We start from the raw sequence: 24,573 nt of genomic DNA, 5'->3' as shown, positions 1-24,573 counted from the left end.
TCTGTTTGCCATTTTTAATCAACTATACTTAAGGAAAATTTTCTTAACAGGTATTACAGGTTCTTTCTGTACTATTTGCTTTATAAATGATTAGCATATAAACTTAGCTTTGCATTTTGAATCTGATTTCATTGTAAAGGCTTAAGACTGTAAATACAACTTTTTAAAGTACTATTTTTAGTGTATGTTTTGTAAGTAATTTTATGAGATCAATGGACTAGTACAACTGTGGGCAAACTACGGCCCACGGGCCGCATCCGGCCCGTTTGAAATGAATAAAACTAAAAAAAAAAAAGACCGTACCCTTTTATGTAATGATGTTTACTTTGAATTTATATTAGTTCACACAAACACTCCATCCATGCTTTTGTTCCGGCCCTCCGGTCCAGTTTAAGAACCCATTGTGGCCCTCGAGTCAAAAAGTTTGCCCACCCCTGGACTAGAACCATTTCTCCATTTACCTGTTTGCACTATACAGTGTTGATGGAAAGAAGAAGATGGAATCAAATTTTACATTCAGGAGTTTTAGTTTTTGAGGGAAGTGCAATCTAGTAGCTGCCAGAGTCATCAGGGCTGTCAGATAAGTTGAAGAAAAACCCAGGTACATGGGATCACAACTGAACTTTATTAACCAGCAAAGAAACTTCATTATGTCTCTGCATGTTTTTCTCATTAAGATCAGGAATTTGCTTAGTTCCTAACAGTGGGAGTTAATGGTTAAATTGCTTGCAGTAATCCATACATGGTTAATACATTTTTTTAAACACTGAAATGTAGTTAGTGTTACACTACTAGGACTTTTATAGTTGATGGGTCAAAGGAAGAAAACATGGTATAAACCCTCTTTAATATTCTTAGTGGTCTAGAATAAAAACAATTCACCTGTCAAGGGCTTTTAAAATAACTTTGTTAGTTTTTGTTACCTGCAATTTTTGAAATCTAAATTCACCTAAGTCAACATCTGCACTTTGTGCTTCCATAGTTACCTAAATACTTAATTAAAAGTCTATCATCTTGAGCCCTATCCGGTGTTGTTTCTAAGTGATTAGAGCTTCGGTGGGAGCACCAAAGGGTCTAGGGTTCAGTTTCCAGCAAAGGGCATGTACCTGGGTTGTGGGTTCACTGGCCCATCCCAGTCAGAAAGCATTTGGGAGACAACCAATTCATGTGTGTCTCTCACATTGATGTTTCTCTCCTCTTCCTCCCTTTCTCTCTCTCCCCCCTCCCTTCTATTCTCTTCAGAAAAGCAATGGAAAATATATCCTCAGATGAGGATTAACAAAGCAAAATGTATGTCATCTTCAAAAGGGAATAGATGTCAGTAATTTATAGTTTTCAGCCAGGTTCTTTTATCTGAGGAAGGTGTTTACCACAGTGGTAAAAAAAAGGAATCAGGATTTACCTACAACAGTGCAGAAAGAAGAAAGATACTAAGGTAGCTAATCATATTAACTATGTAGCCAGTTAAGATATAACTTTGATAACATTTTTTGTCAAATCAATAAAAAAGTTCATAAAGGTTAATTTTTAAAAAAAAGCCAAAGACTTGAACTGTCACTTTATAAGAGGTTATTTAAATGGGCCCAACTGGTATGGGTTAGTGATCTGAGCATCAACTTATGAAGGTCATGGTTCGATTCCCAGTCAGGTCACATGCCTGGGTTGCGATCCCCAGTGTGGGGGTGTGCACAAGGCAGCCAATCAATAATTCACATCATTGATGTTTCTATCTTTCCCTCTCCCTTCCTCTCTGAAATCAGTAAAAAAATATTTAAAAAATAATAAATGGGTAATAAACATATGAAAAGGTACTCTATTCCATTAGTCATAAGAGAAACTGAAATTTAAACTGCAGTGAGTGAGGTACTACCATCTACCCGGTTTTTAACATAAAAAAGACTTAATACCAAGTGTTGGTGAGGATGTGGAGCAACAGGTATAAATTACATGCAAACATTTTGAAAAACAGTTTTTGCAGTATCTACTAAAGCAAAACATAGTTGTCTTTTCAGATAAGGTAAATATTGAAAATTTGAAAAGATCCCGCAGATAGTGATGTCATGGGTCTGTTCATTTTAATTAAGCTTTTTTTTTTTATGTTACGGGGAATACAGACCAACCCATGCAAATCGACTGTCACTCCGTAACAAAGATGGTGGTGGCCAGGCCAGGATGCTGGCGTTGTTGCCATGGCAACGACACCAGCATTCTGCCCCGCCTGCAGAGGGCCTCTGGGCAGCGCACGCAGGCACAGAGCAGCCGGAGCAGGGCGGGACGCCTGACTGCTTAGAATGCTGGTGCTTAAAAGCTATGAAAGTAGTTCAACTTTCCTGAGACCACAGTATGAGGAAGCCCAAATTAGCCACAGGGAAGAAAGGCCCTGTTGAGGATGCTGATCAGGTCCTAACCCAGGGGTGGGCAAACTTTTTGACTCGAGGGCCACAATGGGTTCTTAAACTGGACCGGAAGGCCGAAACAAAAGCATGGATGGAGTGTTTGTGTGAACTAATATAAATTCAAAGTAAACATCATTACATAAAAGGGTACGGTCTTTTTCTTTTTTAGTTTTATTCATTTCAAATGGGCCGGATCCAGCCCGCGGGCCGTAGTTTGCCCACGGCTGTTCTAGCCTCATTCATAGGAAATGCACACTGGAGTATTTAGACGCCATGTGGAGGGAGGGAGGGGCCTCTGGGGGCAACGTGAGCCCAGGGTTCTGTGCCCCAGCCGTGATGAGGGAGGGGCCTCTGGCCAGAGGCCAGGGCACGGGATGCTGGCGTCGTTGCAGGCTGGGCTGAGGGACCTCTCTCCCCCGCCACCCCTGTGCATGAATTTCATGCACTGGGCCTCTAGTTGATAAATAGGAATTCTGCCAGGAACCAAGAAAATTTAGAATGGCCTATCTGCACAGAAATCCCAAAATGTATACTTAACTCTGATCTTAATTGTTAATAGAACTCAGTTACTCTCCATTCACCTGAGTAGCTTAGATTCATTCTGTTATTCTCTCTTTTTATAGTACCTGTTTATTCATAACTTCTGCTCTCCCATCTTCCTCTTAGTTTCTTCTTCCTTGGTTTGTCATGACCTTTTCCTATCTTTGGCTTCTTTTCAGCTTCAACTCCTACTACTAACTCCCTAATCCAGGGGTCCTCAAACTTTTTAAACAGGGGGCCAGTTCATTGTCCCTCAGACCGTTGGAGGGCCGGACTATAGTTTAAAAAAAAAACTATGAACAAATTCCTATGCACACAGCGGCGGCAAAAACACCCAGCGGGCCGGTTAAATGTTTTTGGCGGGCCGCATGTGGCCCGCAGGCCGTAGTTTGAGGACCCCTGCGCATTTCCAAAAGTAAATGCCTTGAAAAAAATCTGATTGCCTTTTCACTCCAGGTTACTATTAATTGGCCACCCTTGGTCCATTTATCATTAATTGTATATTTATTTGGATAGGGTCAGACTGGCAGTTATACAAACAATGTTCTGTGAGTATTGTATAACTCAGTATAATGTTTACCAAATTTGCAAGTTTTTATAATGCTTACCACCTATTTGTTACTAGCAATTTAGGTAAATATTACTAGATTTTTCAGCTTGCTTCTCTGGCCTTAATTAGTCTGTAATCTGCTTGCAAAATGTTTCTTTAGATAAGAGAGATCAAGTAAAAATGGAAGTTAACTAGAGTTGAATAACTTTCCCATATAGTTACTACAGAAAATATTTTTAAAAAATGAAGTTATGCTACAAAAGTCATGTTTTATAATGTTTCAATATTGTATTTGAATGTTTATTTAGAAGGATTTCTGACAGTTACTGGGACAGATGGGATTCTGCTTTTTCTAATTTGATGTGGAAAAGTCATGGTGGGTGGCATGGCTTACACATATTGACAGCAGTGGTAACTATTTTCTAATTTTACCTAAAATTATCTAATTTTTTAAAAACAAAGAATATAAAACTAATTTTAATCAAGTATATCTTTTCGCTAATAGCCTAAAATATTTTGCTTATGTTGTCTTTATTGCCTGGTAAATATTGTAGGTTTGTTTGGAATTGAGGAATGAAACACAACATTGGTTTAGGAATAATACAAATAGGTAGCAAAATAAATCAGTGTCCTGCCGGTTAAAATGTTATCCTAGCTGAAAACAATTCTGTCATTTTTCCATCACATCCATGTTCTTGATAAACCAGATATGGTCATTGATAGGAATGCTCATATCACTGTTCATTTCCTAAGCCCTTGTTCTTTTCAGTACCATCCCTTTGAAGAATAATTAGACACTGTTATCATTTAATCCTCCTGGAAGCCTTTCAGTGTAGGCCTCATTCTTATTTCGCATTTAAAAAAAGTAAGCAGCCGAAACCGGTTTGGCTCAGTGGATAGAGCATTGGCCTGCAGACTGAAAGGTCCCAGGTTCGATTCTGGTCAAGGGCATGTACCTTGGTTGCGGGCACATCCCCAGTGGGAGACGTGCAGGAGGCAGCTGATCGATGTTTCTCTCTCATCGATGTTTCTAACTATCTCTCTCCTTTCCTCTCTGTAAAAAATCAATAAAATATATTTTTTTTAAAAAAGTAAGTAGATTATGAGAACATTGATCAGTGAGTGGTAACATTATTATTCCAAAAGCAACAACCTTATTTTTTTTATAAACTCCTCTTTCTAGTTAATTTCAGCTGTTCTCATGGATGCATGGTTGAATACTGAAAAATAAATGATCAGTCAACCTCCTTTAAAAAAATCTTTTCCATACAGTTGGATCTAAAAGTCCTTAGGAAGTCTAAACCATTCCTGCAAATAGTTAGATTTTATTGCTTCCCCACTATGGTTTTTAAAAGTAATATTTGCTCATAAGGGAAAAAAAATACAAAACTCACCAGAGGATATTTTTTCAATTGATTTCTAGAAAGTGTGGAAGAGAAGGAGGGAGGGGAGAGAGAAATCTTAATGTGAGAGAGACACATCAACTGGTTGCCTCCCGTAAGCGCCCAACCAACACTGGGGAACCTACATCCGAGGTGCTCTTGACCAGCAGTTGAATCTGTGACCCTTTGGTCTGCGAGCCAGTGCTCAACCACTGAATAAAACTGGCCGGGACATAAAATTAATTTATAACTGAGACAATTACTCTTCATTTTGGTGTATTTCCTTCTTATTCTCTGTACGTTTTTACCTCAAAATATTTTGGAGATAAAGTTTATATTCTATTTTTTTTCCCCAATCTAACATCATTTTCTCCTTATAACACAGTTTTGTTAATACTTTATTGTGCTGTGATTTTAGTGCTCATTTGCTTATTATTACACCTTTATAATTTACTTATTGCCTTCCTACATAAAGCATATTTCTGCAGTGTAGTTGCATCCTTATAATAGACTAGAGGCCTGGTGCACAAAAATTTGTGCACTCGGGGAGGGGAGGGTGAGGGGGTGTCCCTCAGCCCGGCCTGTGCCCTCTCGCAGTCTGGGACCCCTTGGGAGATAACAACCTGCTGGCTTAGGCCTGCTCCCGGGTGGAAGAGGGCAGGCCCAATCCCTTGGTGCAGGCCCTGCTCGGGCTCAGAGCAGGGCCGATTGGGGAGTTGGGGCACTGCCCCCTGTCATGCACAGAGCAGGGCGGATTGGGAGGTTGTGATGCCACCCTCAGTCACGCTCAGGGTAGGGCCGATTGGGGGGTTGGGGCACCGCCCCCTGTCACACTCAAGGCAGGGTCGATGGGGAGGTTGCGGCGCCACCCCGTCACGCACAGAGCAGGGCCAATCGGGGTTGGGGCGCTGCCCCCTGTCACACACAGAGCAGGGCCCATCAGGGGGGTTTTGGCTCCGTACCCTGTCATGCACAGAGCAGGGCCCATCAGGGGGTTGAGGAGCTCCCCCCGTCACTCACAGAGTAGGGCCGATCAGGGAGTTGGGGCACCGCAGCCTGTCACACACAGAGCCGCAGGGCAATCGGGTTTGGGGAGCTCCCCCCTATCAGGCACAGAGCAGGGCTGATCAGGGGGTTGGGGCACCTTCCCCTGTCATGAACAGAGCAGGGCCGATAGGGAGGTTGTGGCCCCGCCCCCTGTCACACACAGAGCCGCAGGGCAATCGGGGTTTGGGCACTGCCCCCTGTCACGCTGATCCCAGTGCCAGGAGGCCTCTCGGCTCCGCTGATCCCGGTGCTGGGAGGCATATTACCCTTTTACTATATAGAGACCTGGTGCACAGGTGGGGGCCGGCTGGTTTGCCCTGAAGGGTGTCCTGGATCAGGGTGGGGGTCCCCACTGGGGTGCCTGGCCAGCCTGGATGAGGGGATGATGGCTGTTTGCAGCTGGTCACACACCCTTCAGGGTGGGGGTCCCCACTGGGGTGCCTGGCCAGTCTGGGTGAGGGGCTGAGGGCTGTTTCCAGGCTGGCGGATGACTGAAGCTCCCAACCGCTCCTTTTTTAGTTTTTTTTTTTATTCTGGGCCAGCTTTAGCTCTGAGGCTTGGCTCCAGGTCTTAGGCCTCCGCTGCTGAAAGCAGGTTTCTGGCCTTAGTTTACCTTCTGTATTTGAAACAATGTTGCAATCCTGCTGGCTGAAGCTTGGCGACTAAAGCAGGTTTCTGGGGTTTTGTTTAGCTTCTATATTTGTAACATATTGCTTAGAGTTGCAGCTCAGAGGCCGGCAAGGCAGGCGGGGAACGTTGCAGTCCTCCATCACTGAAGCAAGCAAGCCTCATGTTCGCTTCCAGCTGCCTGGCTGCCGGCCGCCATCTTGGCTGGCAGTTAATTTGCATATCGCCCTGATTAGCCAATGGGAAGGGTAGCGGTCGTATGCTAATTACCATGTTTCTCTTTTATTAGATAGGATTCTCAGAAGTAGAATTGCTAGGTTTAAGGATATGAGCACTTTTGATATATATGTTGCCAAATTGCTTTTCAAAAAGATTGTACTACCCTAACCAGTTTTGCTCAGTGTTTGGAGTGTCGCGCTGCAGAGTGAAGGGTCTCAGTTTAGATTCTGGTCAAGGGCACATACCTTGGTTGCAGGCTCGATCCCTGGTCCCCTGGTCGGGGTGCGTTACATGTGTTTCTCTCACATTGTTATTTCTCTCTCTGTCTTTCCCCCCTTCCTTCCACCCTGTCTAAAAATATATCCTCGGGTGAGGATTAAAAAAAAAAAAAAGATTGTGCTAATATACATTTCATCTGCAGAATTTGTAGATCTTCATTTCACTGCAACTTTACTAGCATTATTAATTTTTTAACCCTTTCCAAGTTAGATAGATGAAAAATGTGTCCTGTGACTTTTTTAATTTTTATAGAGGTGATACATTATTGCTGTAAATAATTCAAATATAGACAGTGCTGAAATCTAAAGAATAGAAAATGAATATATAAAACATCCATTTAAAGTTACTGAACTCTTTCAAAGCAAAACAAAAAAGATCTTCCTTATTCCTTAGTATTTGATTTTTAAAACTAGGATGGAAAAATTGTTTTAACAGATTTCCTTTAGACAGCCTCATTTGATTTAACTAGTTATTTCTCACCTTTTTAAGGCTCCCTCAAAGGAGGTAGGATTGAAGAAAATAAGACTGAATTTCAGAGTGTTAAATTTAGTTTATTTAGAATTATTTTTTGTATCAAAGGTTGGGTTCTTAAACAGCTTTTGGTACAGAGTAAGGGCCTGGTAGTTTACTAATTTCTCCCTGTAGATAAAAGGATATATTATGGAATCCAAAGCCCATAATAAAGTACAAAAAAGGCAGGCCTGAAATTAAGGAGAGAGTGGAGGCAGCTGTTGTTACCCTCTTCTACTACAGCAGCGGTTCTCAACCTTCTGGCCCTTTAAATACAGTTCCTATTTCAGAAAATACTGCTTCTTTTGGGGGGATCCATACATATTTGAAAGGCTAAATAGATGAGATTTTTAATATTTCCAAGTATGAAATTATTGTGCCAGATTTTATCTCAAATATTCTGTTGACCTAGACAAGAATAAAATTGTTGTCTTTGCAACTTATATTTTAAATTACAACTCTATCGATTAGGTTGTTCTCCTGATTATAGTTTCTTGCTTCTCATGTGGTTTGCTTTAAAATAATAATATTGAAGCTTATTTGGCTTTATAACAGGTTTCAGAATTTCAGTTTCTGGAAAATGCTCCTTTGTCCTTATATTAACATTTAATCTTATATTTTCTCTCTTTCCATAATTAAAATGGAAAAATGACAATGTACTTTTTTGGGTGGGGGAACTATGCCATTAATATATTACATAATTTTTGAAACCCTGAGGAAGTTACTTAATTACTGTCTCTATTTTTTTGTTGTTGTATTTCTTGCTGGAGAGCATTGCTAAGGAAAAGAATAAGATTTTCAAAAGCCAGGTACCATTAAAAATTATAAGCCAACATTTTTACTGTAATTTATACCACTGCTTTGGTATAATGATAGGCTAATGAACAGACTGTGCAGAATGATTATATGTAAGTTTATCTTCCACATGATTAAACCAAACTATAAGATTTAGCTGTGACTGAGTTTTTTTCAAATCAGTTCTTAGGACATTTTTGGTATTTTATTAAATTCATAACTTTGAACTACATGATTTAATTTATCATGCTTTTCATTTTTCTCCAAAAGTCTAGATATAGAGGGTACAGTACATGTAAAGGAATTAGTCTAAAGCAGTGGTTCTCAACCTTCCTAATGCCGCAACCCTTTAATACAGTTCCTCATGTTGTGGTGACCCCCAACCATAAAATTATTTTCATTGCTACTTCATAACTATAATTTTGTTACTGTTATGAATCATAATGTAAATATCTGATATGCAGGATGTATTTTCATTGTTACAAATTGAACATAATTAAAGCATAGTGATTAATCACAAAAACAATATGTAATTATATATGTGTTTTCTGATGGTCTTAGGCGACCTCTGTGAAAGGGTCACGACCCACAGGTTGAGAACCGCTGGTCTAAAGGTCAGCTTTCCAAATAGTATACTGCTATTTGGAAAATGCTACTGACCCCCTCTAGTGGCCAAAAGATTGTGCTTTTTGGTCTCATTACTGTAGTATTTAAAAGAAGTAAACCTTGTTCTGTATAAGATATACTCAATACATTTTTATTGAACCAAAATGACATTTTATGTTTTTGCCAAACCTGTTAAGAAATACTGCTTACTCACTCACAAATTTGGAAAAGAAAGTTTTTGCACAGCAATTCATATCAGGGAGCTTAAAGCAGATATATTGAAAGGGAAAAATAGTCCTACAGTAACTGTAATTGAATTTCTCACTATTAATTTTAGATAGAATTTGATGTTTTCAAAATACTATATTAGTGATTAGGGGTTATAAGTAAACTCAACTTTTTTATTGTAGAAGAGTGAGTGGAATTTTTTAAAAGCCAGCATGCCTTTAAAGTATTATTCACAAAAATACCAATGAGATTCAGAAGCATCTTCTAATTTTAAGAACACTTAACAGTGTATCAGTTGTGACCATAAACTACTATCTTTCCATTTTCATCTCTGTTTCCCTCACCCACTTGACCTTCAAAAAGTAGATCTTACAAATACAGGATGAGTATTGTTGCCTTCAAAGAGGACATTTTGGGAAGCAACAATCGATTTGTCAGCAACATTGCCACTTCTCAGAATAGTTTTACAACTTCTCTTTTAGAATTATTTTCAGCCCCATGACAGTGTTTATAAAATATTGAATCTTGAGACAAGGCTGCACCTACACCGCTCAGGTATGTAAATGCCCATAAATGAGTACACTTTTTAAAACACCTTTTTTAAAAATATAAACCATGGAAAGATATCAGTATCTTTGTTGATAGATTAGATTTTTGAGAAAAATACAAAACTACAGAACCATGTCCCGTGAATAAGAAAGTCGATCAAACTTAAACATTTTGAAGTTATTCCTTTAAAGTTATGAGGCAGTTCTTTTATTTTTATTCTGTGACTCCTAAACGTGATTTGAGATAGCTCCATTTTGTAGCTATGTCATAAAATTAGGCTAAATGTTGTGGTCAGATTATCAGGAATGTTTTACACAATGGCAGCATCATTTGCACAATTACAGACATATCCAGATTGACTAATTTTTTTTAAAATATATTTTATTGATTTTTTTACAGAGAGGAAGGGAGAGAAATAGAGAGTTAGAAACATCGATGAGAGAGAAACATCGATCAGCTGCCTCCTACACAGCTCCTACTGGGGATGTGCCCGCAACCCAGGTACATGCCCTTGACCCAGGTACATGCCCTTGACCGGAATCGAACCTGGGAGCTTTCAGTACGCAAGCCGACGCTCTATCCACTGAGCCAAACCAGTTTCAGCCAGAATGACTAATTTTTAAAAACAGTGAGGATTCATTTGTGTGTGTGTGTGTCTGTGTGTGTAATTTGTTAAACATTTCACTCAATGTTATCTCAGTGCACTTACTGACTGAAATGGAATGTTTATTATTTAAATTCTGTAACATTGGAATTGGTTATCATACTTTCTTTTTCCTGGGAATGATTTATATAATTTATGATGGAATTTATTTAAGTGAAACTTTATTAGAGGTGGAAATACAATTACACTAAACTCTTAGCATCCACATTTTACTGCCCATTAGGTAAAATGTCAATATTACCATAATAGAGTCTTGTTCTATCATGTCTTTGTTGTAAAGAGGTACGTATTACTTATTTTGAAATAGTGAAACCTGAAAAAATAGGCAAGGATATAAGAAATATGTTTGGTAGTGAAGACACACTTACTAAAGCTTTGTAGTGTGTTTATATTTTGTTTCAAGATCTTTTAATTGTTTGCTCTGTTTAAGATTCTTTGATATGAAGCAAGAAATGGAGAGGGTAGATTTATTTGGATTTATACTTCACATTGTTTGGTTTTGAATATTTTTCAAATAATAAAATTTTGATTATAAATTATGGGGTCATTTGTATTGAAATGGATAGTTCAGGTTCATTTCTGTTTAGAAGTGGATGATACATAGGTATCTAAGATAAGTTACTTCTGAAGTATCTTATATTTTTAACCTATTACAGATAGATTCTTATTTTCAATTCCAGTCTTATATATAAATTCAATGGAAAAACTATCAAACCAGTACAACAATTACAGTGTTGATATGCTACACTTAGAAAGTTTAGTGCTATTGTCTAAAATGATAAGAAACTGGAACCATTTTAGGTAAAGAAACTAGCGCAGTATGTTTATTCCAGGATATTATTTGATAAAAGGTCTTATTTTCTTTTGTAAACTGTATGATTGTTATAATTAGAACTAGAGGCCCGGTGCACGAAATTCGTGCACGGAAGGGGGAATTTCCTTAGCCCAGCCTGCACCACTCCAGTCGGGGACCCCTATGGGATTGAGCCTAAACTGGCAGTCTGAACACCCCCTCATAATCTGGGACTGCTGGCTCCTAACCACGCACCTGCCTGATTCCCCTTAACCCCTCTGCCTGCCTGCCTGATCACCCCTAACTGCCTCTGCCTGCCTGCCTGATTGCCCCTAACTGCCCTCCTTTGTTGGCCTGATCTCCCTCCCAACTGCCCTCCCCTGCCAGCCTGGTTGCCCCCAACTGCCCTCCCCTGCTGGCCTGATCTGACCCCCAACAGCCCTCCCTGCCGGCCTGATCTCGCCCCTAACTGCTCTCCCCTGCTGGCCAATTTGGTTCTGATTGGTCAGTTTCTATGCCAGGCAGCGTCAAAAGCTCCGCCTCCTAGGCAGCCATTGGCTCCTTACATTCACCCAGATATGGTTCTGATTGGTCAGTTTCTATGCCAGTCAGCATCTCTGGGCCTATCAACGGGGGCTGATCAGCAGCCCTGGTGGAGGCCTGGAAAGAAATGGAGGCTCGACTGTTGGCCAGGCCAGGAGAGAAAGGGAGGCAAGTTCTGATCAACGGCTGCCACAGAGGCTACGGATCAGACCCTGCCCCTCTCTCTGCAGGCCTCTCTCCGGACCTGATCCGCAGCCCCCCTAGGCAGTTAGTGCTGGGTTGGGGCGCCTGCAACTGCCCCAGTCAGTGCTTGGTTGCCACGGCAACCCAGCACTGACTTCTGGTCTGGTTGAGCCTTTGGTCATTATGACCCTGGCTCTTTATTATATAGATGATCTTTTTGTGGATTCTGTTATATTGAAACAAGCTTACCATTTTTTTTAATCTACTTTGTTGAGATACTATTCAACATTCTTAAAAATGTATCTATTTTAATTGGACAATTGAGTTTTGACAGTTGTAACCTACACACACACCCCAATTTTTTGTACCTCTTTGTAGCAGTGCCCCTACTGCACCCTGGCCAGCTTTTTTTTGTCATAGAATAGATTTACCTTTAAAAAAACAAACAATTTTCTTGAGGTATAATGCACATACAGTAAAGTGGTTTATCCTTTCATTAATAGTTTTCCTGGTACCAAAATATTTATTTGGCCTCATCACTAAGACATTGCTTTGCTTTGAGATGTGGAGTGGTGTATAGTGATGTAAGGTTTGGAGAAGAGGTTTGAATCCATCTAGTCTTAATATGTAACTTTTTAGAAAATTCTGAGTTAAGATATTGCAGTAACTTTTATAAATATAGTGTTTTATAAACAAGCATCATTAAAAGTATGACATTATTGCAAGGACAGAACAGGACTGATAGCTGTGTCCTTATTCCCTCTTCCAAGAAAAAGCCGCAGAATGTATCAGTTACTCAGCCTGCCCTTATCTCAGCCAATGGGAAAGCGGGAGAAACTAGCCCAAGACCAAGAGTATGCTAGCCACCCCCCTGTCTTTGTGTAACCACACCCTAGCTGCACCCTGCCCTTGCGTCCCTAGCTCCCGGCCCTCACTCAACCAACCGGAATCGGCCAAATCAGTGGTCAGAGTGTGCCCCCACCCCCCAACCCCAAGCCCTATAAATTCTTTGTTCCCTTGGGACTCCGGGCTCTCTTTGCATCCAGTAATGGAGGCGGACCGGGGGGGGGGGGGGGGGGGGGGGACGACCAAGTCCCGGGCTTGAATAAAAGACTGTATGCTTTTGCATCGGACTCGGCTCCCTAGTGGTCTGTCTTGGGGGATCTTGAAATCTGGGCATAACAATTATCATTTTGTTTGGTGTTTGCTGACTTGTATATGCTGAAAGTTTGAATTTTAAGAGGCTGCGTTTGTCACATGGATAAATTTCTAATGTCTTTGCCTGAAGATATATTTTTTTAATGAGTTGTTTTGCTATTTTGGTTACGAATTTTTTTTAGCTCCTTTCTCCCTCTAACTCCCTTCTCCTCCTCCTCCTTCCTAGAATATAAACTTTAACTAATGAAGTAATACTGAACTGGAAAAGTGTATTAAACTAGTGTTAATATTATTTACATAAAAATAATATAATTTTATTTATTAGTTAAATCAGTATAAAAGCTTGATATTCTGTACCTAGAAAAACATTGTCCAGTTAGAACAGTGATGGTGAACCTTTTGAGCTCGGCGTATTATATATTTAAATGCCATTTAACAAAGAAAAATCAACCAAAAAAATGAGTTCGCATGTCACCTCTGACACGTGTGTCATAGGTTCGCCATCACTGAGTTAGAATAATGTCAGGGCTAAACCAACAGCTATATAGGAAATGTAATGGATTTTTAGGAACGAGAGCACAGAGGATGTAAAATGTCAATGGAAATACTTTCTACAATATATTGTACTTAATTTTAATGATTCATACTCTTAATCTTGAAAATCAAGTAATCTAAACAACTACTATTTTAATGGGATGATTGAGTTTTATTATGTGTATGCCAAGAATAATTAGATGTTATTTTACCTCTTAAATTTAGAGCAGGGGTCCTCAAACTTTTTAAACGGGGGTCCAGTTCACTGTCCCTCAGACCATTGGAGGGCCGGACTATAGTTTAAAAAAAAACTATGAACACACTGCACATATCTTATTTTGAAGTAAAAAAACAAAACGGTAACAAATATAGTATTTGTATTTGCATGTGGCCGTGGGCCGTAGTTTGAGGACCCCTGATTTAGAGACTAGGGTTAATGTCATGCACAGTACTTTAAAAAATAGCAGTAGGAAGTAATCAGAAATCTAAAATACTTGAACATGTTTCAAGTACGGTAAAATCACGATATAATAATTCGGGCAAGGGGCTGTCCAGTAAAGCCGAAAGTCCATCCTATCTAATAAAAGAGAAACACGGTAATTGGCGTATGACCGCTACCCTTCCCATTGGCTAATCAGGGCGATATGCAAATTAACTACCAGCCAAGATGGCGGCCGGCAGCCAGGCAGCTTGAAACTAACATGAGGCTTGCTTGCTTCAGTGACGGAGGACTCCAACGTTCCCCGCCTGCCTTGCCAGCCTCTGAGCCTGCAGTTTCAAACATTGTAACAAATATAGAAGCTAAAAAAAAAACCAGAAACCAGCTTTCAGCCGGCTGGGATCTCAGAGCTGGAGTTGATACAGAGTTTCGATTATAGAACCTAAACAAACCAGATACCTGTTTTCAGCAGCTGAGGCCTCAGAACTGGAGCCAAGCCTCAGAGCTAAAGCTGGCCCAGAATAAAAAAGAAAAAAGAAAAAAAGGAGCAGTTGGGAGCTTCAGTCATCCGCCAGCCTGAAAACAGCCCTCAGCCCCTCACCCAGAATGGCCAGGCACCCCAGTGGGGACCCCCACCCTGATCCAGGACACCCTTCAGGGCAAACCAGCCAGCCCCCACCCATGCACCAGGCCTCTATTCTATTTAGTAAAAGGGTAGTATGCCTCCCAGCACTGGGATCAGCGGAGCTGAGAGGCCTCCCGGCACCGGGATCAGCGTGACAGGGGGCAGCGCCCAAACCCCCTGATCGCCCTGTGGCTCTGTGTGTGACAGGGTGCGGTGCCCCAAACCCCCCACCCCACGGGCCCTGCTCTCTGTGTGATGGGGTAGAGCCATAACCTCCCCATCGGCCCTGCCCTGAGTGTGAGAGTGGCGGCACCCCAACCCCCTGATCGGCCCTGCTCTGTGGGTGATAGAGGGCGGCGCCCCAACCCCCTGATCCTCCCTGCTCTGTGTGTGACAGGGGGCGGTGCGCCAACTCCCCTATCAGCCCTACTCTGTGAGTGACGGGGGAGCTCCCCAACCCCCTGATGGGCCCTGCTCTGTGCGTGACAAGGGGGAGCTCCCCAACCCCCTGATGGGCCCTGCTCTTTGCGTGACGGGGGAGCTCCCCAACCCCCTGATTGGCCCTGCTCTGTGCGTGACGGGACAGCACCCCAACCCCCTGATTGGCCCTGCTCTGTGTGTGACAGGGGGTGGCACCGCAACCTCCCCATCAACCCTGCCTTGAGTGTGACAGGGGGTGGTGCCCCAACCCCCCAATCGGCCCTACCCTGTCCTCTGCCACCCGGAAGCAGGCCTAAGCCAACAGGTCGTTATCTCCCAAGGGGTCCCAGACTGCGAGAGGGCACAGGCCGTGCTGAGGGACCTCCACCCCGAGTGCACAAATTTTTGTGCACCGTGCCTCTAGTTATATAATAAAGTAGGTTTTCCAAGTGTGTACAATAAAAAATTGACAAATTAGTTTACCTATTTTTACTTATGTAGACATGTTTGTATAATTAAAATGTATGAAAAGTTTAATTTCACAGAGAAGTTTTCTATATGTAATACTATAATTTTAAATTTATACTGAATAGATCTAGTACATTTGTGCAATCATCAGTCAACTCGAGTAAGTAAATGCCACATGGCTGGGCCGTGGCTTAGCGCACGTAGGAACTTGGCCAGCACACAAGTTAAAACTGCTGCAGAAAGTTACACCATGCAACAGCAGAACCAATTACTGTGTGTGATGCACTGTGATTACCTGCTAATCATTGACCGAACATTGTTTGCAAGTAGTGACTCTTGGATTCAAATATATATACTATAGTTGTAGATATGTAATATTTATATATGTCAGCAGAATTACTACAGTGTTTTTTCCAACATATGGTCTATTCTCTAAAATTTGTTAAAAATGACAGTGAGCTTGGCAGGAGTGGCTCAGTGGTTGAGCGTCAACTTATGAACCAGTAGGTCACTGTTTGATTCCTGGTCAGGCACATGCCCAGGTTGCTGGTTCCATTCCCAGGGCGGGGGGTGCGGGGGGTGTGTAGTAGGCAGCCGATCAATGATTCTCTCTCATCATTGATGTTTCTATTTCCCTCTCCCTTCCTCTCTGAAATTAATAAAATTTATGTTTTTAAAAATGACAGTGAGGCCTGGTGGTGTTGCTCAGTGATTGAGAGTTGACCTATGAACCAAGAGGTCACGGTTTGATTCCTGATCAACAGGGCACATGCCCAGGTTGCTGGCTCCATCCTCCTTGTGGGGCATGCAGGAGGCAGCCAACCAGTGTTTCTTTCTCATCATTGATGTTTCTGTACTCTCTCTCCCTCTCCCTTTCTCTCTGAAATCAATAAAAATATATATATATTTTTAAAATGACAGTGTATTAATAACAAAAGAATAACCTGTTAATTATAAGCAAATCTTGGTTAAAAGAATTTTAAAATTAACAGGGTGTTAATTTTCATGTATGACATACAGACCAGAATGTGACTATTACATCCAAAGTCCATTAAATTGTCCAAAAATTTGAGGGTTAACTGTACTTGGAAGGTTTTTTTTTAATGTACAATTCCTTTGTCTATTTTATTGGTACTGCATTTGTCATAGGGAGGGTGAATATAAAGTTGATGCTCTGAAGAGTACAACTACATCAGAATTATATAAAAGTACTAGAGGCCCGGTGTACAAAATTCGTGCACGGGTGGGGTCCCTTGGGGTGGTCTGTGGAGATCAGGCCCTAGCTTGCTCCCCCAGCCTCACAGCCCCAGTCTCACAGCCACACCTGGCACCCAGCCTTGGCCTGGCGCCGCCTGCTCATCCCAACCCCTGCCGATCGGGGCCTCCACTCTCACCTGGGTTGGCCTGCTCCCAGCCCCACCGCTGGTCACCGTCTATGGGGCGATCTATCAGGGCCAGGCCCTCTGCCCAGCTCCCTCAACGCCTGGGAGGCGGGTGGCGGCCCTGCCCCCTGCTGCTGCTATTGGTTGCCGTCTGCAGGGCAGTCGGGCCCCCGCTCACACCCGCCTTGGCCTGGCGCTGCCCACTCACCTGCTCCACCATCCCACTGCAGTCCCGCTCTCATCAGACCCCTCAGGGCTGGCAGCACCTCTAGTGCCGCCTGCTGCCAGTGTTTCGCGCCCTCCCCTGGTGGTCAGTGCACATCACAGCGAGCGGTCGAATTCCCGGTCAGTCAAACTCCCACCCAAGGGGACAATTTGCATATTCAGCTTTTATTATATACGATTATTACAGTGCCAAGTCTAAGTATACCCCAATATCCTGGAGTTCAATTATTTTTCATAACAGACTGGTAAAGTTGAGAATTTTTTGTGTAACATGAACTATTGAGGTGGCTACAAAAATGAAAAAGATACAGTCTTTTTCCAGAAGAACCAAGTTCCATAGTAATTATAAAATCTAAATATAACCAAGTATACAGTAAATGCTATAATTGTGTTATGTGAAGAATGGTTGAGAATACAGAGACAAACTGCCTAATGTAATAGGAGAGGTTTCATTGAGACAGTGATAAATGATAGTACTGGAAATAGTACTATAAAGAAATAGTACTGCAAGTTTTCCTCATTTTTACTTTTTTTAAAACTTACTGTTTATTTCTTTGTGCTACAAAAAGGATTAAAAGTGGTTCAAGACATCTTAGCCCATTTCCTATTATTTTTACTTTTTGCCTTTGTCCTATCCAGTTTTTATAACAGCCTTATTACTTTATAGGAGAACTCTTGTTTATTCTTAAGTATTTTTCCAGTTTTATTGAGGTACAATTAACATATTCTAGTAGCAATTTAAGGTGTACAACATAATGATTGTAGCATTTATATATGTCAGCAGGGTGTACAACAAGCACACATATATAGTGAAGGGATTACAATAAGTTAAACATCTATCATCTCACACAGTTACAATTTTTTCTTGTGATGATTAAGTAGTTTTTCTTTAATTTTTTTTTTCATGTAGTTTACTTTCTTTTTTAGACTGAATCTGGTTATGGATCTGAATCCAGCTTGCGTCGACATGGTTCAATGGTGTCACTGGTGTCTGGAGCAAGTGGCTATTCTGCAACATCCACCTCTTCATTCAAGGTTTGTGGTTTTGAATGCTTTAAGTTAAGGCCTCATAAATTGAATTTATTACTGAATGTTGTGAACAGAACTTATTTAATAGTTTTTTCAAAAGAACTTCTCTACAATGTAATTTATTTTAAGTTCAGAATAATTTTTTAAGGGTTAACATTTATGACTCATACAAATAGAAAATGAACACATCAAAGATTTTTTCATTAATAGATAAGACGTAAAAATAAATTGGTTCAAAGGAGAATCTGAAGAATGCCAAAATGATTTTGCTAATATATGCAAAACTGTTCGGTATCCACAGATTAGAAACTAGTGTATCTCCACAAACAAGGTTCATTTGCATATCTGGCCAAAAATCATTTCCATTACTCTTATTTTTCTACTACTTAAAGAGTTATAAAATAGGCCAAATGTAATGAAATCAAAGACTTCTATATGATTAGACAACATTCCATAAATGCTAAGGTTCCATAGATAGCACACACCATTCCTTTGAAAGGATATCCAGTAATATTTTTTCCCATTTTAAAGCCTTTGACAATTATTTTATTTTTTTATTTTTATTGCTTAAAGTATTAAAAAGAGTGTTACATATGTCTCTTCCCCGCCCCCCCTTGATATTCCCCCGGCCTCCCCTACCCCCCAGTGTCTTATGTCCATTGGTTATGCTTATATGCATGCATACAAGTCTTTCGGTTGATCTCTTACCCCCCCCCCTTCCCGCCCCCAACTCTCCCCAGCCTTCTCGCTGTAGTTTGACAGTCTGTTCAATGCTGCTCTGCCTCTGTACCTATTTTTGTTCTTCAGTTTATAATGGTCTTTATTATCCATAAACGAGTGAGATCGTGTGGTATTTTTCTTCCATTGACTGGCTTATTTCACTTAGCATAATGCTCTCCAGTTCTATCCATGCTGTTGCAAATGGTAAGAATTCCTTCTTTTTTACAGCAGCATAGTATTCCATTGTGTATATAGAAAACTTTGACAGTTTTTTTCTCACAATGTCAATCATTTGAAAATACTAAATTTTACATGAGCAAATTGTCAGGCTTATTTGTCCCTTATTTCCTTCAGGCTTATCACTATCTGGTCACTGTTAATCAGTTTCAAGTTGACGGCTCTCCCTACCCAATGGCCCTCATTAGTAAGATATAGACCTTAAAAAGTGATGAAATACAATAGGACTAAATAAATTACAGTTTTGTTCATTTAGATTACATCCCCCACCCCCTTTTTTGTGTTTTGCAGAAAGGCCACAGTTTACGTGAGAAATTGGCTGAAATGGAAACCTTTAGAGATATCCTATGTAGACAAGTTGATACTCTACAGAAGTACTTTGATGCCTGTGCTGATGCTGTCTCCAAGGATGAACTTCAAAGGGATAAAGGTTAATTAGGCTATTACCACTATTTTTACTTGGAGAATGAATGGATGTAAAGCCTCTTGATCTTAAAGGGTAATGTCTTTAACTGATAAAGGTAATTAATAGTCACTTTTGCTGCAAACCCCCAATGTAACAGATTTCAGTGTCTATATAACTTGTATACTTTAATAACACATCTTAATTATTCTGATCACTCATACCTACTAGATTCCAATGAAGATTTTTAAATGATTTTTAAGTTCTTTATTTTATTAAAAAATAGCATCTGTCATCTTAGTAATATGGGGCATTTTATATAATTATGTCTAATATATTTACCCTATGATGAATCTTAGAGATAGGCATATGTTTATATTAAATCCTCCAGTCTGGAATCAATTGATCTCGTTCTCCTCTTTTTTTTTTTTCCTCCTTCCTCTCTGTCTTTCTCTTTTCATCTTCCTCTCTTTATCACTCTCCCTTCTCTGGCCTCTGTTTTATGGAAGAGGAAATCAATAATTGAGCTATGTATACATTTAAGAATATAGTGAGTTTTGTTAATAAATATAATCTTCAATTAACTTATAATGTGAGTTTTGAACTTTTCCTTTGTTACTGCTGAAGATATATTACTGATGTTGTCAACATCTGTTCTTCAGTTTTTCTCTTATTTGCTGTGAAGGCAAATTATTGCTAAATAGCACTACTTTTATTCACAGTATAACTAAGTTGCATGACATGGTTTCATTTCATTTATCACCATATATCTTAAGTAATGTACATCAAGTACTCTAAGGAAACTTTTTCCTGGAATCCTCTTAGTTGGTTCTTTCCCTGACCTCTATAGTTCCCTCATTTGTATGTGCTATCAGCACTCTGCTGAATACTCAAGGGGACCCTTCTTTCAATCTTCTGGGTTCTCTCTCTATACAGCTGTCTCCTTTCTAGTATTCTCTCATGTGAACTCTAGTTGCCTTTGTCTCTCTGGACTCAGCTCCATTTCTTCACCTCAGAGAGTCTACTGAGCTTCTCCTGGGTTCCTCCTTACTCTACAGCTTGGAATCTCTCCCAAGGCAGTAAGTGGGATACTCATAGAGTTCAGATCTTGCCACTTATAGGTGATCATCAGTTTTTTTCATATAAAATGTTTTATCAAATCTTTTTTTGCCAAATGTACAGTGTTCTTGAAAACCATTGTTTCATATATTTTGTCCAGGTTTTAATTTCATGCTAGAGGTAAATTCAGTTCCTTTATTCTGTCTTGGCCAGAAGCAGAAGGCCATATCTCTTAAAATTTAGACAAAATAAGTAGCTTTGACGTTTTTTATATTTGATACACTTTAAGTTTTTGGTTCTTTAACATTGGATGTTTATTTCTCTAAAAATAAAGGTAGTTGAGCTATTTCTCCTTCATTAAAATACATATATACACACACACATATACATATATATATGTAATAGTCCCTCAGTATGAACAGGGGATTGGTTCTAGGACCCCCAAACCCTAGCTGATAGATAATCAGCAGATGTCCAAGTTCCTCATATAAAATGGAGTAATATTTGCATATAACCTACACATATCCTCCTATATACTTTAAATCATCTCTAGATGACTTATAATACCTAATCCAATGTAAATGCTATATAAATAGTTGTTATAATGTATTGTTTAGGGAATAATGACAAGGGGTAAAAAAGTATGTTCACGTTCAGTACAGACAAAATCATTGTAGGCCTAGCAACAAAGTACATGTCAGCAACGATGTAACTTTCTTCAATTATTTTCAGTCCATGGTTAGTTGAATACACAGATACAGAAAGCTGACTGTATGTAGCCTTTTTACCAAATTAAACATTACCCATCAACTTTGATTTGCTTGAAAATATCCCTTTAAACTAAATCAGTATATATCTGAATTGGATTCCTTGTTTATTTTTTATTTTACCTTTTTTTTTTTTTAAGAGAGTGGAAGGGATAGGGGGAGACAGAGAAACATTGATGTGAGACAGACTTGGACATCTGCTGATTATGGTATCAGCCAGGGGCCCATCAAATGGTTGCCTTCCATACAGTGCCGGGGATTGAGCCTGCAACTGAGGTATGTGCCCTTGACTGGGAATCAAATCTGGGACTCTTCAATCTACAGGCCAGCGCTCTATCTACTGAGCCAAACCAGCTAGGGTTCCTTGTTTATTTTTAAACTAGAGGCCCAATGCACGAAATTCGTGCAAGGGGCTCAGCCCTCACAGCTGTGGTGGCTTGCCTCAGCCCCCGCAGCCCCTGCTTCGTCCGGGAGGTTATCCGGAAGGACGTCTGGAAGGTCGTTAAGCTGTCCATTCTAATTAGCATATTACGCTTTTATTATTATAGATGATCCACATCAAAAGTATATACCATTTGAAAGACAAAAGTGATAGCGAGAGGAGTAGAAGTTGGGCTGCAGTTATAACCAGGTTGTGTAGAAAAGTTGAAAAATGATTTTAAACATTATTCATTTTGAATAACTGATAACAGTGGTAGACTGCTGCATTAGTACCACAGCCTGGGTGGCTTAAACAACAGAAATTAATTTTTTTACAGTTCTGGAGGCTGGAAGTCTGAGATCAGGTGTTGGCAAGGTTAGTTCCCTCTGAGGGCCATGAGGGAAGGAACTGTTTGAGTCCTCTCTCCTTGGCTTATAGATGTTCGTCTTCTCCCTGGGTCTTTATGTCATCTTTCTTCTGTGTCCAAATTTCTTCCTCTAATAAGGACATCAGTCATATTGGATCAGGGCCTACTGATTATGTCCATAAAGTCACTGTCTCCAAATACATTCACGTTTTGAGCTATGGGGGAGTTAGGACTTTGACATATGGATTTTAGGGGTACACAAGTCTGCCTATAACAATTGTTTTTTTCTATAATTGCTCTTTTTAGAAATATTGACAGTTTTAAGAATACATGTTGGATAAAGGCAAAATAAGGACATGGACCTTAGTTTTCTATTTTGATTGTAGATCAGAGATGCTGACCTATGTCTTAGGGAATCTCTATAGGTGCACTTTCATTAAATTATCAAGTCTGTGAATTTTAAGAATTACTGTTCTTCAGTAAATGTGTCATTGAAATGGTAATAGCAAATTCTCTTTATTTTAGGTGATCATCAGTTTTTTTCATATAAAATGTTTTATCAGAATTGCTAGTAAGGCCGTCTTAACCTTGACCTCCACCACTCCCACACATTCTTCAGTAAGATTTAATTAACCCTTTAGGTCTTAGATACTCTGGGATTACAGAAGTTGAAGACATTATCTTTAACCTAAGCATACTGCTTGATTGTAAAATAAGACATATGTACCACATTAAAGGAAATACTCTATTCATTGAGGAAACATTTCTTCATATCTGTTTCCTTGACTGTAAAATAGATGTTATATCCAGCACATACAATTGTGACAATTAAAATAAGAACTGTATATATTAGCACTGTGCTTAACAGCAAAAAAACAAAAACAAATAATAGCTGGTATTATTAATGTAATTAATTTGGGTTATTGCAGGGATACAGAAAGCAGGAATGTGTAATATCCAGAGATGGAATTTAGCATAATCAGTTTGTGTTGGTAAGGGAAACTGATCTGATTGAGATAGGGGATTTATATTAGAACAGTGGTTTCAATCCATGTCTGATATCCCTTAAAGGTGCCTCAAGAATGGACAAAGGATTACTTGGTTAAAAAGAAAGGGGAAAGGCCAGTCTTTAGCCAGAGAGGCTCTTGTTTTCATCAGTTTTATATATTGAGTATTGGGCTCAAAAAACAAGGTTGAAAATCCCTGTTTGGTGGTACAAGCTATTGGGTAGTTAGGGACATGAAAGTGAATCTTCAGTAATCCAAAGAAGATACTGATGATGATAAGAGTGAAGTGCAAGCCTTTCGGTGTTTAACCAGTTAACTGCCACGATATTTTGAATTTAATTTAAAAAGGTCTGCCACTTGCGTCTATAGACGCTTATTGCGTACAGATGGTTAAGAGCAGTTAATCAGAGTAGTAGTGAGTCAAGATCAGGATCAGAATCTTGTCTGATGATGAATACTGATTTCAAAACAGCAATGTGCTGTTAATAAATTTCTAGAATTGACCATATTTACAAATGATTGATGAGACAATAACGATCCACAGAATTTGGGATTTGATTAATCTTGAGATTTAGGTATCTGCAGAGGCTTCATTATGGATATTGAAGTCTATAGGAATGATGGACTAGGAAAAAACAGTGTCAGATATTGGTGTCAGTTGGCTGAATATTGTTAGTAGATAATAGCAGCTTATGGTTTAAAAAAGCTGTTAAAGATGAGTAGCAGAATTTTGAAGTGATGAACTAGCCCAATAATTATAAAAAAATGAAATAGCCCACTAGTTAGAAATGGCAATACAGAATAAAGGTATTCTCCATGGTGATTTCTACCATTTAGTCAAGGGAGGGAATAAGGAATAGGAATGGGCTTTGCATCTATTGGGAAGACAACTAAAATGGATGAGCTACTCCTTGTAAAGAGATAAAATCAAGAAGTACAACAGTTTAGAGTGAAGATTATTTCTACAAAAAGAGTGTTTCTGAAAAGATAATACAATAAAGAAGCCTTACTAGGAGCACTTGATAGAAAGCAGAGAATAAGATTGGGGGCTGAGGTTTAGAAATTTACATTAAGAGTGGAATATATAGCCTGGCTAGTGTGGCTTAGTGGTTGAGGGTTGACCTATGAACCAGGAGGTCACAGTACTAGTATCATTCCTGGTCAGGCACATGTCTGGGTTTCGGGCTCGATCCCCAGTAGGGGGCATGCAGGAGGCAGCCTATCAGTGATTCTCTTTCATCATTGGTTTCTCTCTCTCTCTCTCTCTCTCTCTCTCTCTCTCCTCTCTCCCTCTCTCCCTCTCTCCCTCTCTCCCTCTCTCCCTCTCTCCCTCTCTCCCTCTCTCCCTCTCTCCCTCTCCCTGTCCCCCTCCCTCCCTCCCTCCCTCTTTCTCTCCCTCTC

The 24,573-nt window shown here is 40.1% G+C and overlaps 1 protein-coding gene across 5 annotated transcripts in view; it reads left to right on the top strand.

Moving 5' to 3' along the window:
• CERT1 (ceramide transporter 1) overlaps positions 1-24,573 on the top strand; it is a 102,737-nt gene that overhangs the window by 23,097 nt on the left and 55,067 nt on the right. For all 5 annotated transcript variants that reach the window (XM_036309472.1, XM_036309474.1, XM_036309476.1 and 2 more), the window contains exons 4-5: positions 18,090-18,197; positions 19,440-19,578. In XM_036309472.1, coding sequence (XP_036165365.1) covers positions 18,090-18,197; positions 19,440-19,578 — 247 coding nt within the window. The remainder of the gene's footprint in view (positions 1-18,089; positions 18,198-19,439; positions 19,579-24,573) is intronic.

This window comes from Myotis myotis, unplaced genomic scaffold, assembly GCF_014108235.1.
Source record: "Myotis myotis isolate mMyoMyo1 unplaced genomic scaffold, mMyoMyo1.p scaffold_m19_p_5, whole genome shotgun sequence".
NCBI classification, from domain to species: domain Eukaryota; kingdom Metazoa; phylum Chordata; class Mammalia; order Chiroptera; family Vespertilionidae; genus Myotis; species Myotis myotis.
The sequence above is the reverse complement of the archived record's forward strand: the minus strand, read 5'-3'. Positions and strand labels throughout refer to the sequence as shown.